We start from the raw sequence: 12,928 nt of genomic DNA on the forward strand, positions 1-12,928 counted from the left end.
AAGAAAATACTATCGAGAGAGGGAGGGGGAAGCGATGTATAACTGTTGAAATGAACCAGGCCTATGTCTTGACCCACTTTGCATCCCACCCTCCTTCGGCTCTGTGCCGAGTCCCCAGTTCTCGAGTGGCAGCTGTAACGCAGTGAGAGTGAGGACATTTGCCAAGATCAACAGATGAGCTGGTCTGAACTGGCTCTCTGTGTGTTCTGATTGTAAATTGTGCTGGTGGTGATTAGAGGACTCCAACACAGGATGTTGACTCTTAAAACTATCCAGAGAAAACATGGTTTGGGTTGTTTTCTTTTAAAATTCACGATCATTATTTTTTTTAAAAAAAATGGATGAATTGGTATACAGCCTGATTTTTGTAACTTCCCGTGGAATCTTCTAAGTTGAATTCATGCAAATTAAATCATCTCTGTGTTTGTGTGTGTGTGTGTGTGTGTGTGTATAGTAGAAAAGGCCCTCACAGCATTCCCACAGCAGGACCCTTCATCTTAATGTTTATACAAGAGAGCGGTTGCTGAGTGCTGCTCTTCAACCAGCACACATAAAGCATTGTACATACCTTACCACCTGCTCGTGGGAGAAACACCCCTACTGAATCTAGAACTGGTTACTGCTTACCACCATTAAGCTATGTCATCTTTTAAAAAATATGATTGGATCGTCATCTCATTCATGAACTGCTGTGGGACCTTTGCAGTTGCTAACATGAACACAAACTTTCAAACTCAGAGGGTATTGTAAGGCTATCAACAGAAAGGCTGCAGTCACTAGGGTCTGATTACATTTAGTTCTGCATTTTAATTGCATATGGATTCTATTAACTCACCCTTTTGCCTTATAGGCAACATTTTAATCAAATTACTGTAATTTGAAAAAATGTTACAATGGCTTGACAAGGTAAAAGTTCACATACCTAGCATGGAGAGTGTGCATGTGTGTGCACTTACACATGTATGAGCTTTATATAGGAAAGGAAGTTTGGACTTAAAGTGAAAAGAGGCATGACAGCTGCATTGCACAAGACGAATTCCATTTGCCGCTCTATGGATCTAACCAGCAAAACCAAATATTTTCAAATTATATGGTTAAATGTAACCATATAAATGTTAAAAAAAAACCAGTTAGACCACTGTGCATTGTGTATGTGTATTTTAAAACATGTAACTAATGGCTGATTGCTTACCACCATCCAGTGGTGTCACCAGGGTTAGTATCACCTCATTGCAGTAATTCATGCTGTCACCTGCAGGCATAGCCTCTAGCCAGACCAAGGACCCCATAGGAGTAGATCAGACCACTGTGGAAGAGAGAGGCCAGACCCCTTGCCACAAGCAAAGAGGTGGACCGGGACACCCAAAGGGACCATTCATGTCTCAAGTTAATCTGGGCTACCTGCCTTGTTCACAACTCCTGAAGCCGAAGGGAGTGGCCTCCAGGGGTTTGCCATGGTGTGCCAAAAGCATCCTGGGCAACCTCCTTGCCACCTTTGGGCAGGTGAACCGAGTCTTTCCTAGGACCTTCAATCTCCGGGGAATCCTGGTCTACCCGTGGTGAGGCATAGCAGTACACACCAGAAGGCAGTCTCATCCCACAAGGACACCAGGAGACATCTATCTCTGAGGTGTCAGCTGGTGTGGTCCACATTCCCTCATCCCACTACAAATGCCTCTGTCACCATCTAAACTCCTGCCTTCTGAATGGCCATATTATCTTGTTTCTTGAATGTATTCAATTCAGGTATTTCACTTTTTATCCATTCATTGTATCTCTACAGCCACAAGGGGAGCATTCTTTACCAATCTGTATACAATTAACTTTCTTTCTTTCTTTCTTTCTTTCTTTCTTTCTGTTTTCTTCTTGCTTGGCCATGAGAACCCACCAGGTGACCTTTGGCAAGTCACATTTTCTCAGCCTCAGAAGAAGGTAATAGCAAATTTCCTTTGAAAAAAATCTTATCAAAAAACCTGCACTCTGTGATAGGTTCTCCTTGTGCATGTTTATGTGCCTTCATCAGGGCACATAACTTAGGACAATCACATGAGGTACAGATTGGAAGTTACTGACTACGAGTATGAAATATTAGTAAAGCTGAATACAAACATTAGAACACAAAAACACATTGTGTGTGTGTGTGTGTGTGTGTGTGTGTACACGCACACATGCATGTGTGTTTCTTGAAATCGCCTGTCAACTTATGGGAACCCCACGGATTTCATAGGGTTTTCTTAGGCAAGGAATCCTCAGATGTGGTTTTTCCAGTTCTTTCCTCTGAAATATAGCCCCCAGCATCTGGTATTCATTGATGGGCTCCCATCCAAACACTAACCAAGTCTGCCCCTGCTTAGCTTCAAGATGAAACAGGATCTGATGACTTTCAGGCATTCAGGCACTTGGGGCTGACAAAAATCAGAAACTGCTTGAAAGCACACAACAACAGCAGCAGCAGCACCAGCAACATTGGGCCCATACAGACAGACCAAAATAAAGCCACCTCGGGTCACTTTGGAGGTATGCTGTTTAATTGATGCACGTGTCCTATGAGTCTGAAAGCCACACCAAAGCTATGCTCTAGTCCTTAGGACTGGAGCGTGGCTTTGGTGTGGCTTCCGGACTCTTAGGATGCCTGTTTAATTTAAACATCATACCTCCAAAGTGACCTGAAGCAGCTTTATTTTAGCCTGTCTGTACAGGGCCCAAATTTCACAGGTTATTTGAGAGACTACCTTCTTTTGTACAGACTACACCAGTTTTTATGTTCTGTAGGAGAGGCCCTGTTGACCATACAGCAGCCCAGAAAGGCTCATTTGTTTGTGGTGGGACTTCCCCATTGTGATGCCCACTACTAACGAACTACAGATGCGGTGGGCAACTATTCCCCTGTGATAAGAGAATAGAACATGGTATTATAGACAATGCACTGCATCTCTCAATTAGGGGCTTTATAACTTTAGTTTTAATTTTTTAAAGGTTTTTTTTTTTAATTAACCAACCCATACTCTCTGGAAGCATAGAGGAGAATTTTGTCAGACTGGGGCATGCATGTCTTCTTTTAAAAGTAAGGTAAAGGTTTCCCCTTCAACAAGGTTGTCAAGTCATGTCTGATGAAGCGGGGCAGTGCTCATCCGTTACTAAGCCGAAGAGCCAGCATTTCCCAAAGACTACTCCCATGGTCATGAGCCAGCATGACTGCACAGAATGCTATTCCCTTCCCACTGAAATGGTACCTATTTATCTACTTGCACTTTTACATGCTTTCGAACTGCTAGCCTGGCAGAAGCTGAGACTAGTGATGGGAACTCACCCCATCATGCAGCACATGGGTTTCAAACTGCAGACCTGCTGGTCTTGCAATCGACAGAGTCAGCATCTTAACCGCTGAGCCACTGTGTTAGGTCCAGGAAATACCATTTTTCCATACAGGAAATGACTAGCAGTCACTGGAGGTTTTGGGGGAAAAGACCCATCCCCTTTGGCCTAAAACAAGTCACAACACACACACACACACACACACACACCAAACCTGGTGGGAAACAGACCACCATGGCTCTTGGGGGGTTTGTGAAAGGACTTTTCAGTTAACAACAACAACAAAATCTGAGTATGTGTGAGGACTATAGGTCACAGGCAATGTGGGAGGAGGCATGCACCCTGCAGGCTGCACTTTGCCCACCTCTGAAGTAAAGATGTTTGCTTAGTGTTTTCCCAATAATGCCCGGGACTGTTAATGTTTTCCGTAGCCTATCATTGTTAATATTTTTACTGTTACATCACTACTGAATTATTTCATAAACTGATTTTATTGTATCTTGTTGTTTTTATTTTCAACTACTTTGAGATTTAGTTTATAATTAAAATGCTATAAAAATTTCTGGAATATGTATGGTTGGAAGGACTTCTTTATAATATTCAGTTGCATTCCTTGAGGTGCCTCTCAATATGCTGCTATGTTCCAGGTCCCTTGAAAACTAGAAACCTTTAATGATCAGTACTATAGTTGCAAGCATCCCAGTTCAGCACTGGTAAGGATACCTTCTACCCCATTTTTATATAACATGGTCATAGTAGCCTCATTTGGGGGACGGCTTTCTCTTGGTTGTTTATTGTCATTATTCTTCAAATTGTTTCGGACTTATGGCAACCCTAAAACGAACCTATTATGGGGTTTTATTGGCATGATTTGTTCAGAGGAGGTTTGCCATTGCCTTTCCCTGAGGCTAAGCGGGTGTGACTCACCCAAGGTCACCCAGTGGGTTTCATGGCAGAGCTGGAAATTGAACACTGGTCTCCAGAGTCATAGTCCAACTCTCCAACCAATATGCCACACTGGCTCTATGCCATTTCTTGTATGGAAAAATGATATTTCCTAGACCCAAAACGTACAAGCATGCCCCAGCCTGACAAAATTGTCATCCATGATTCCAGAGTATATGGGGTGGTTAAGTAAAAAAAAAAAAAACCTTTAACAAATAAAACTGACAGTATAGGGTTAGTAGTTACTAGTAAGATTTACTGGTCACCGGTCCTGGTTACTAGTCTTAAAAAGGAAAGAAGAGAAAGCATAAGGAGGCCAGGTGTTAGAGAGAGAACAGCAAAAGGAACTGAAAGAAAAAGAAGAAAATATCAGAGACTTCTTGAACAGGTGGGATGTTGAATGATGGGTACTGAAGGTATTGGGGCTAGATGGATATTGTTGTGTTTTAGGCATAAGTCAGATAGGTGACAAACCTATAATTTAAAAAAAACTCTTAAGATACATACTTTTAAAGCTAAAATGTCTTAGTATTGTTCTCTACCTTGGACAAAGGACTACTTTGAAGGTAGAGAACTGGCAGGGATTGTCAGACACACAACATACCATAAGGCCCTGGAGGATGGCATCCCTTGTTTTCGCACACATTTCCATTTTGTGACTCTTTTTGTTTCAAGTCTGAATAGGGCTCCCCCTCAATAGATAGTGAGTAATTGCTCAGGTAAGGAAGGGGGGAAAAAAGAAACTGGGAAAATCTAATAAAATCCACAAAAGAAACTGGAGACCCCTCTCAAGATGCTCACAGGATGGTTGTTTTATTAGTAATAGAGCCCAATATATTTTGGCCTGTGTAAGCTCTTAAAGCATTCTTTCGAGGCTCAGAAATTTTTGGACCAGGAATTGTCCATTTATGGACAAATTAAGCTGTTTTTTTTTTAATCCTGGACAAATAAAACTTTTTTGTTGTTTTGGTCCAGTAAATGGTTTGAGACTTCCTGGTTCAGAAATTTCTGAGCCCTTGTAGAAGGTCATAATAGTTTACCAGAGGCCAAAATACATCAGATTTTTCTACTAATACAACACCAACCTCTGAGCATTTGGGGATGTATTTCCAGTTTCTTTTGAGTGTGGAGACAAAAAGTCCACCATTATATAACAAAATATCCAACTGAGCCCCTGGGAGCCTTGAGGTTACTATTGGCCATTTTGGCATTGAAAAGTATCATCCACCTTCCAATTTCTTTTTTAAGAAAGTGGCCTGTGAAGGTTCAAAATGGTCTTGCGGCAGCATGCAGCTCACAGGGCTCCCTTTCCCATCTCTGATCTGCAGTGAAAGACAGCAACTTTTCAGTGTTTTAGAAGGGAACTGTTTCTAGATATACTCGGACATGGTGAATTTGGGACTTTCTCCAAACAAGCTATGTCCCTGAGCTCTGAGTCACAGCTCATTCCCTCCAAAACAGTTCACAACATGGTGCTAGTATGAGAGGGTGCACTTCATCACCAGTGATGCTATGGCTACAGAAACAATACACACTCCACCAGCTTGGAATCACAATTGTAATAGTTCATGGGGAATATAGCATTTTTCCAGGAATGTTATTCCAGCAAAATACAATGTCCCATAATGAAATAGTTCTCTGGAAGATATGGGTCAGGATCACTGTAATTTATCAGTAAAAGGTTCATTTACTGTACTTAAAATTATGCTTTGGAATGGCTTGATTATTCTCATACTATTCTCCACTGTCTGAAAGTTCACTGAATCATGTCATCTCTACCCCACTTGTTGCCTCAGCATGTGGTATTTTATCAGAATGACACATCATCGAAGCAAATGAAATATCACACACACAACCACATAAAAGCACTAATGACAGAAATGTAGGCTGGATTGCAACATCAGTTAAGATACGCATCCAAAAGCAACAACTCTTAGCATTTTCAATGGTGGGATGACAGCACAACTCTTTCTCCAGCTGTTATCTCACTTGCAGCCACCCTCTCCTGAGGTTCATTACTCTTTTATTTCTCCTGACTTCTGAAGCTGTTCTCTTGACCCTAGGAAATTTTCATCTCCTCTTCATCCATGTGATCCCCATCTTCTTAGGTTATCTCATTCTATCCATAATTCCATTTTTTTCTTCTCCATTTCCTCTCTCCTCACTTTCCTGATACTGTCTAGATTCCAAAGGACTGAGTAATTACTGGGAATTCCTCCCAATATGCCATATATTTGCATACTTCTGTTTGCAGCCAGGTGGATAGTCTTTGTCCTGAGCACACAAAGACTTCCACAAGTCTGTATTGCTCCTTCTCCTTCGACCCACTAAGATACATACTTTTAAAGCTAAAATGTCTTAGTATTGTTCTCCAATGCCAACAGTAGTATTTCTCTGATTTCATTGGAGGGATAGGGAGTTAGTACTTCCATGAGATGGGGCAAACAACTGCCCTGTATGTCTGTCGCTCTGCTTTGTTTTGTTGAGTACTACAAAAATAAAATCTACCCTCAAAACAAGTACTTATAGAAGCCAAACATAACAAATAAACCAAAGTAATACCTTTCTACTATTAAAATGAATGAGAACAACATATTGATAATCATATCTCCAACCATGAGTGGCAGCTTGGTCACTGAAGAGGGCTCAGTCACACGCACATCAGCAGTGTAGGGCAGTAACCCAGTCCTCCACAGCATATCTGGACCAGAGAAAAGCCTGCTAGTGGGGTTTCTTTCAGCCTGGGACCTCCAAATCACAGACAGCCTTTTCACATTACACAGCTTTAGCATTTTGATTCCACTCTGACTGCCATAGTTGAATCTTATCAATCTTATGGAATCCTAGGATATGTAGTTTGGGAAGACACTATAATTCTCTGGCACAGCATTCTAATTATTCCTTACCTAAACTACAGATCCCAGGACTCCACAGGACAGAGCCATGGCAGTTAAAGTAAAATCATATTGCTATAACTGTATAGTGTGAAAGGGCCCAGTGACTAATCTCTAATCCTGCACCCCATAAGACTTTACTCTTACGGGTGAAGAAGCATAGAAATGACCCCAGAAGGCCATAAAAGGCCTTAATTCAGCCCCAGATAGAGTGCTTGAGTTCGTGTTACTCCAGCAGGAGTAAGAGCATGGTAAGAGCATAGTGAGAGGCTGAATTCACGGGCATTCTTCCAAATGTCACCAGGTCCCCAATTAATGCACCTGGTGGTATGTTTCCATACAGCAGTATTGTTGGAGGGCTGGTTTTGTTCTCTCTCCTCTGTCCTGATGAAAGGAAGTAGAGGAGGAGTAAAGTGCTCCTGGCTGGGACTTCAAAGAGTCTTAAACTGGGGATACACAAGCTTCTGGAAGCTTCAGCAATCAATAGTGCCCAATGTCTCCCATCAGCTCAAGGACTTTAAATAATGGACATCCCCCTAACATTCTGGGGTTTGATGGAGAGGGAAGGGGAGAGATTGTCAGGAAGCCTTTGGTGGCGTAGATTTCAAGCCTTTGCAAACTGGATGCCTTTACTCCACCATACTGTTTCAAACTGTCTTGGAATTATACCTTTTGGGCTTCTACCTAATTTTTGCAAGACTGAGTTAAATGTGATAGGATACAATGGATCTCCAAGAGCCTGCTGTTCCACTTCATACATAATTTTGCCTTATAGTAAACATCATGACCCAGGTCTCAATAGATAATATTCACACTTCTTTAAGGGCACCTTGAGTTCCTGTGGGTACAATTCTTGGGTACATGACCTCTGTTTTGATGCAGATGCATTTTTTCTAATAATCAGGAAGTTTGAGGTTATAAGTCTATGAAGGTTCAAGTTTCTTTGCTGTACACCAACAATTTCAACACCCACATAAGAGGCAACAGCCAATCACTTTTACATGCAGAAACACAGGAATAATGTTTGCATTCCACTGGCACAGTTTCATCTTCCTTACTGCAACTGGATGTGTAGCCCAAACACAAGTCTCAAGAGGCAATGAAAACTTCATAATCCAGTGGTCCGTTTAGCACTAGAAAATATACTTTTTTGGATTAAATCCAGAGGTGGTGACGATCCTGGTTAAGGAATTCAAGAGAACTGTAATCCAAAAAAGTAACTTTTCCAAGCTCTGGTTCTGTCTCACATTTGGCTTTGTTTGATCTGTGCTGAAATACTAATAGATATAAACTGTGTATCATACTCTACAGTGACTGATGTTAAACTTCCCCCCTTTTAGATTTCAGTAATTGGGGCGCCTTGGACTACACAGACAACAAATGTCAAGGCTCTAGCTCATGTGGAAATGCTGTGAAATGTCAGCACCCTTGTGAGTCAGTCAGTGAATTGGTAAGGCCCAAGAATCTGATAGCTGTATATTATTTAAACAAACAATCACTGAAGTAAATAAGATCAACAGGATTTAGAGATGTATATGTTATCATTTTTAAAATATTATTAGAGATCAGTGATAGAAAAACAAGACATACAACTTATACCAAATATCTGAAGGAAAATGCAACTGCTGGTTTCATGATTTATAGGGAAATTATAAAGCCTTAGAACTTCATGTACTGTGTGTGTGTGTGTGTGTGTGTGTGTGTGTGTGTGTAGAGCAATGAAACACATACAACTATCACAGATATAGACATGTATTTCCTTCAAAAAATAACGGCCAACATATCACAGATTTTTCTATTTCCATATATTCATATTCTAAAATATGAAACTACACTAACTCAATTTTTACACATACATGGATTTGGATAATTTACAAAACAAGACTATTGGCTAGATAACAAAACATGATTCTTCATCAAATGATTTTATTTATTTTGCAGATCAACCCAATGTCCATTACTTCAAAAAAGTTTACTGGAATGAAATTTCATAAGAGAAGATCTCTGTGTGCTGTATGCATTTGACAAGATTTCCTGTCCCATATTCACAGCTTAAATACCAGTAGCAAAAGCAGAAAAAAATGAGGAACAGTCTTTTTTCTAATGCTAAACGGACCACTGGATTATAAAGTTTTCATTGCCTCTTGAGACGTGTGTTTGGGCTACACATCCAGTTGCAGCAAGGAAGATGAAACTGTGCCAGTGGAATGCAAACATTATTCCTGTGTTTCTGCATGTAAAAGTGATTGGCTATTGATTCTCATGTGGGCGTTGAAATTGTTGGGGTACAGCAAAGAAACCTGAACTTTGGTAAACATATAGCCTCAAACCTCCTTCTTATTAGAAAAAAATGTATCTTATTATTTTCTTATTTTTTATTTGACTGGCACACATCCTGGCTGCTACATATCTAAGAGCAGACCTCTGAAAAAGCTTTGCTTCTGGATGAGGTAAATCAGCCTAATTCTGAAGGGTTATCTACAAAATCGAAAATGTATCTTCATCAAAACAGAGCTTGTACCCACAGGAGCTCAAGGTGACCTTAAAGAAGTGTGAATATTATCTATTGAGACCTGAGTTGTAATGTTTAATATAGGGCAAAATTATGTATGAAGAGGAATAGCAGGCTCTTGGAGATCCATTGTACACAAGACACAAGAAGCTACATCAAAAATTAAGCAGGATCACATTGCAGCAAACCAATCACATAATAATCTCTTATGTGAGCAGTTTGACACTTTTAATGTTTGTGGCGGTAACATCAGTGATAGCAGTCTGGAAGGACTGCTTGGGCAACCACATGTTCTGTAGCATTGAGAACTGTCCACCTCTCTCAATGTGCCTTGGTTCAGAGGACACCCTTCTTCACCCAGAACACAAACATTCAGGAAATACATAAAAATGTCACTATAAGAACAGGATCTCAGTCTTAAATGCCAAGGAATATACATGGACATTGGTTTCTACTGACACACAAGCAGGGTTATGAAAAGTTGCTTTTTTGGACCAGAACCATGCTGGCTAAGCAATTCTGGGAACTGAGGTCTAAAAAAGTAACATTTCCAAGCTCTGTGCAAAGGTGGGGCCATACCTTCGCTCTGCAATCATAAACAAGAGGTTTCATATTATGTCTGAATCCACGGTTTAGAAAGCTGAACCAAAGGCCTTTTTAAAATGTGTGAGCCCAATTTATACACAATAAATCAACACATAAAGGGATATTTCAATCTAGTTACAAGTGTATAAATGTGGGGGCTTTAATGAAAACCCACTCTCTATCATAAAACAGTGCAATCTCATAATTTTGAGGTACACAGAATGAAGAGTCATTATTTGTTTTGTTTTTTAAAAAAACATATACATATATACAGTCTCTCTCCTGGTATGGCTCCCAACCTGCATTCTTATATATGTATCCAAGTAACAAAAGTGAGGATTTTGTGAAAGAAAATGTAGCTATCTCATTTCAAGCCTGTTTAGTTGCATGACAACGTATGTTGCCACTGAATATCTCTGGTACAAAAACGCATTCTGTTAACAAGCATAGCCTTAGTATAGAGACCCCCTTAAAAGACCTAAATAATTACTTTATTAGCCTTAAGTGAGCCCAACTTTATTTATGGAAAATAATGTTTCAGACATGAAATGAGCATTAAAATTGGATTTAACCTTATAGTAGAGGGGGAAAATGTTTGGTTAGCCAATAATATTTTATGACTAAAGTTGTACATGAAGAAAAATCATATGTTCTAATTACCAAATTGGTTAAAACAAGTAACAATATTATATCAGTAGCAGTTTGGTTAAAACACTTAAGTAACAATACTATATTTTAATAAGAGATGGCATCCCTTTAAATGTTTCAGTACCAAAATCTAACTTATCAGCTAACTAAACCATGGATTCAGACAAAAGGGAGATGCTGCTGCTGTTCTTGCTGTTTGCTGTGGAAATTAAATATTATTTATACATGTGTAGTAATATATTTATATATATGAATATATATTTTCAAACAAGGAAACATTGTAAACTACTCATCTAATTCACATCCTGCCCCACATCAAGTATGCAAAGGGTGGGCAAGTTGCAGCCCTCCAGATGTTGCTGGATGACCCATGATGAGAGATGATGTACTGCAATATAATCCAATTATGCAAGCATAAGGAAGCCTCTTCAGAGTCAGATAGTAAGATACTATTCCAAGGAAAAAATAATAAGATGATTTGTTTTTAAGAGAACACTTACAGAGGGCAAGCTTTCATTTTCACGAAGACATGCTGTTTGGAGTTCTGATTTCAAAGCTGCAATGTGATGCCGGTGGGATGCTATTTCTCCTTCCAGTGTGGAGACTCTGGAGCCCACAAGTTGATAGACATCCATAAAACTTACAATCATAGCCTTAAAGGAAAAGGAAACAGAATCATTACTGCCTATAAATGCTATATCAAGTCTATGCCATCTCTGCCAAACCGCATGTTTCTGAAGATTCAACATCCCATTATCTAGTTTGTACAGACAGACCTACTTACATGCATACGCATTTAAATGTCTTCCAAAATTAGAACATCAGTTCTTTCTTCTTAAAATATGACAAACTGTATGAATTTCTGCCAACCCTGTGAATAGTATCGTAGTAAATGTGCAAAGTTTTTCACCCCTACTACAGTATTTGCAAAACAATGCATTTTGATAAGCAAACAGAGCTTCTTGGGCTCTACTTAAAATCATCTCTTACTTAATTTCACTCAATCAAGCTGAGAAGAACACCAGAGGTAAGTATGAACCATTTTCAAAATGAATGGAGTTACTAATTCTCCCAACTCACCTTTAAAAAGAATTAGATTTAATTTGGCATGAAACTAAAGAAAGTTACAGACCTCTGAAAGTAAATAACCTGATTACGATAAAGCTGGGAAAATAATTCTGTTCAGGTATATAGTGGAGGAATGTCCCAGCCGTGTAATATTGATCAGGCTGATAATAAAGTTAACTGCACAAGAGAGTATAAATGATTTGGCAGTGCTGGTAACTTGATATCTGACCTAAATAGTATAACACTGTTGGGATTATTGGACTTCTTTACAACTGGTTAATCACATTTTATAGGTTATAGTTTCCCTCTGAAGTGACCTGTACTGATTTTTGAAATGTAAGAACAGCCTTAAGGTTGATAAAAAAAATTCTATTTCTTTATTGAATAGATGAAGAATTTTTCTCAATGTGGTTCTCCTCTTTAGCCAGATTTTTTCAAATAAGCAACTAAACATTTGAAAATAACCAAGCTGGTAAACTTTAAAACTTCTGTGTAAGAACACTGTACCCTCCTAACTATACCAATGGGACAGGAACAGTTCCATTGAATCCTCTAGTGTCTCACTTCCTTAGCTGCTTTTAAAAGATCCTAGTTTCTTTCTATTTTTCACAACTCTCCCTTTTATCCTTGGCTTATTTCCACTGGTATAAATTTAATTCAAAGTGCAAAAGAGTTGTGCACATTCTGATGTTACTTGGCCACATGTGTAAAATTCTGGAGAGTATGGAATATAGTCCTTGTTGATTACACCAAAAGCCTATGTAATCTACCATTCTGCTCACCCAGTGGCCAACCAGAGGCCTATGGGAAGCCTGCAAGCACAAAAGCAATGTCCCAGTCATATTGCCCAACTGATGTTTAGATGCTTATTATCTCTGATGGTAGTGGTACAAATGGGTCCTTAATCAGATCAAGCCTGATTAGTCTCTGAAAGCCTAGATGATCAAATTGATGCTGTCAT

General features: G+C 39.5%; 1 protein-coding gene across 3 annotated transcripts in view; it reads right to left on the reverse strand.

Moving 5' to 3' along the window:
* The window catches only part of CCDC171 (coiled-coil domain containing 171), a 199,382-nt gene that overhangs the window by 18,558 nt on the left and 167,896 nt on the right, over window positions 1-12,928 (reverse strand). For all 3 annotated transcript variants that reach the window (XM_089511607.1, XM_089511617.1, XM_089511597.1), the window contains one exon: window positions 11,400-11,552. In XM_089511607.1, the coding sequence (XP_089367733.1) occupies window positions 11,400-11,552 (153 nt within the window). The remainder of the gene's footprint in view (window positions 1-11,399; window positions 11,553-12,928) is intronic.

Source organism: Sceloporus occidentalis, unplaced genomic scaffold, assembly GCF_023333645.1.
Source record: "Sceloporus occidentalis isolate IW3139 unplaced genomic scaffold, rSceOcc1.0.p SCAF_1, whole genome shotgun sequence".
Taxonomy (NCBI): domain Eukaryota; kingdom Metazoa; phylum Chordata; class Lepidosauria; order Squamata; family Phrynosomatidae; genus Sceloporus; species Sceloporus occidentalis.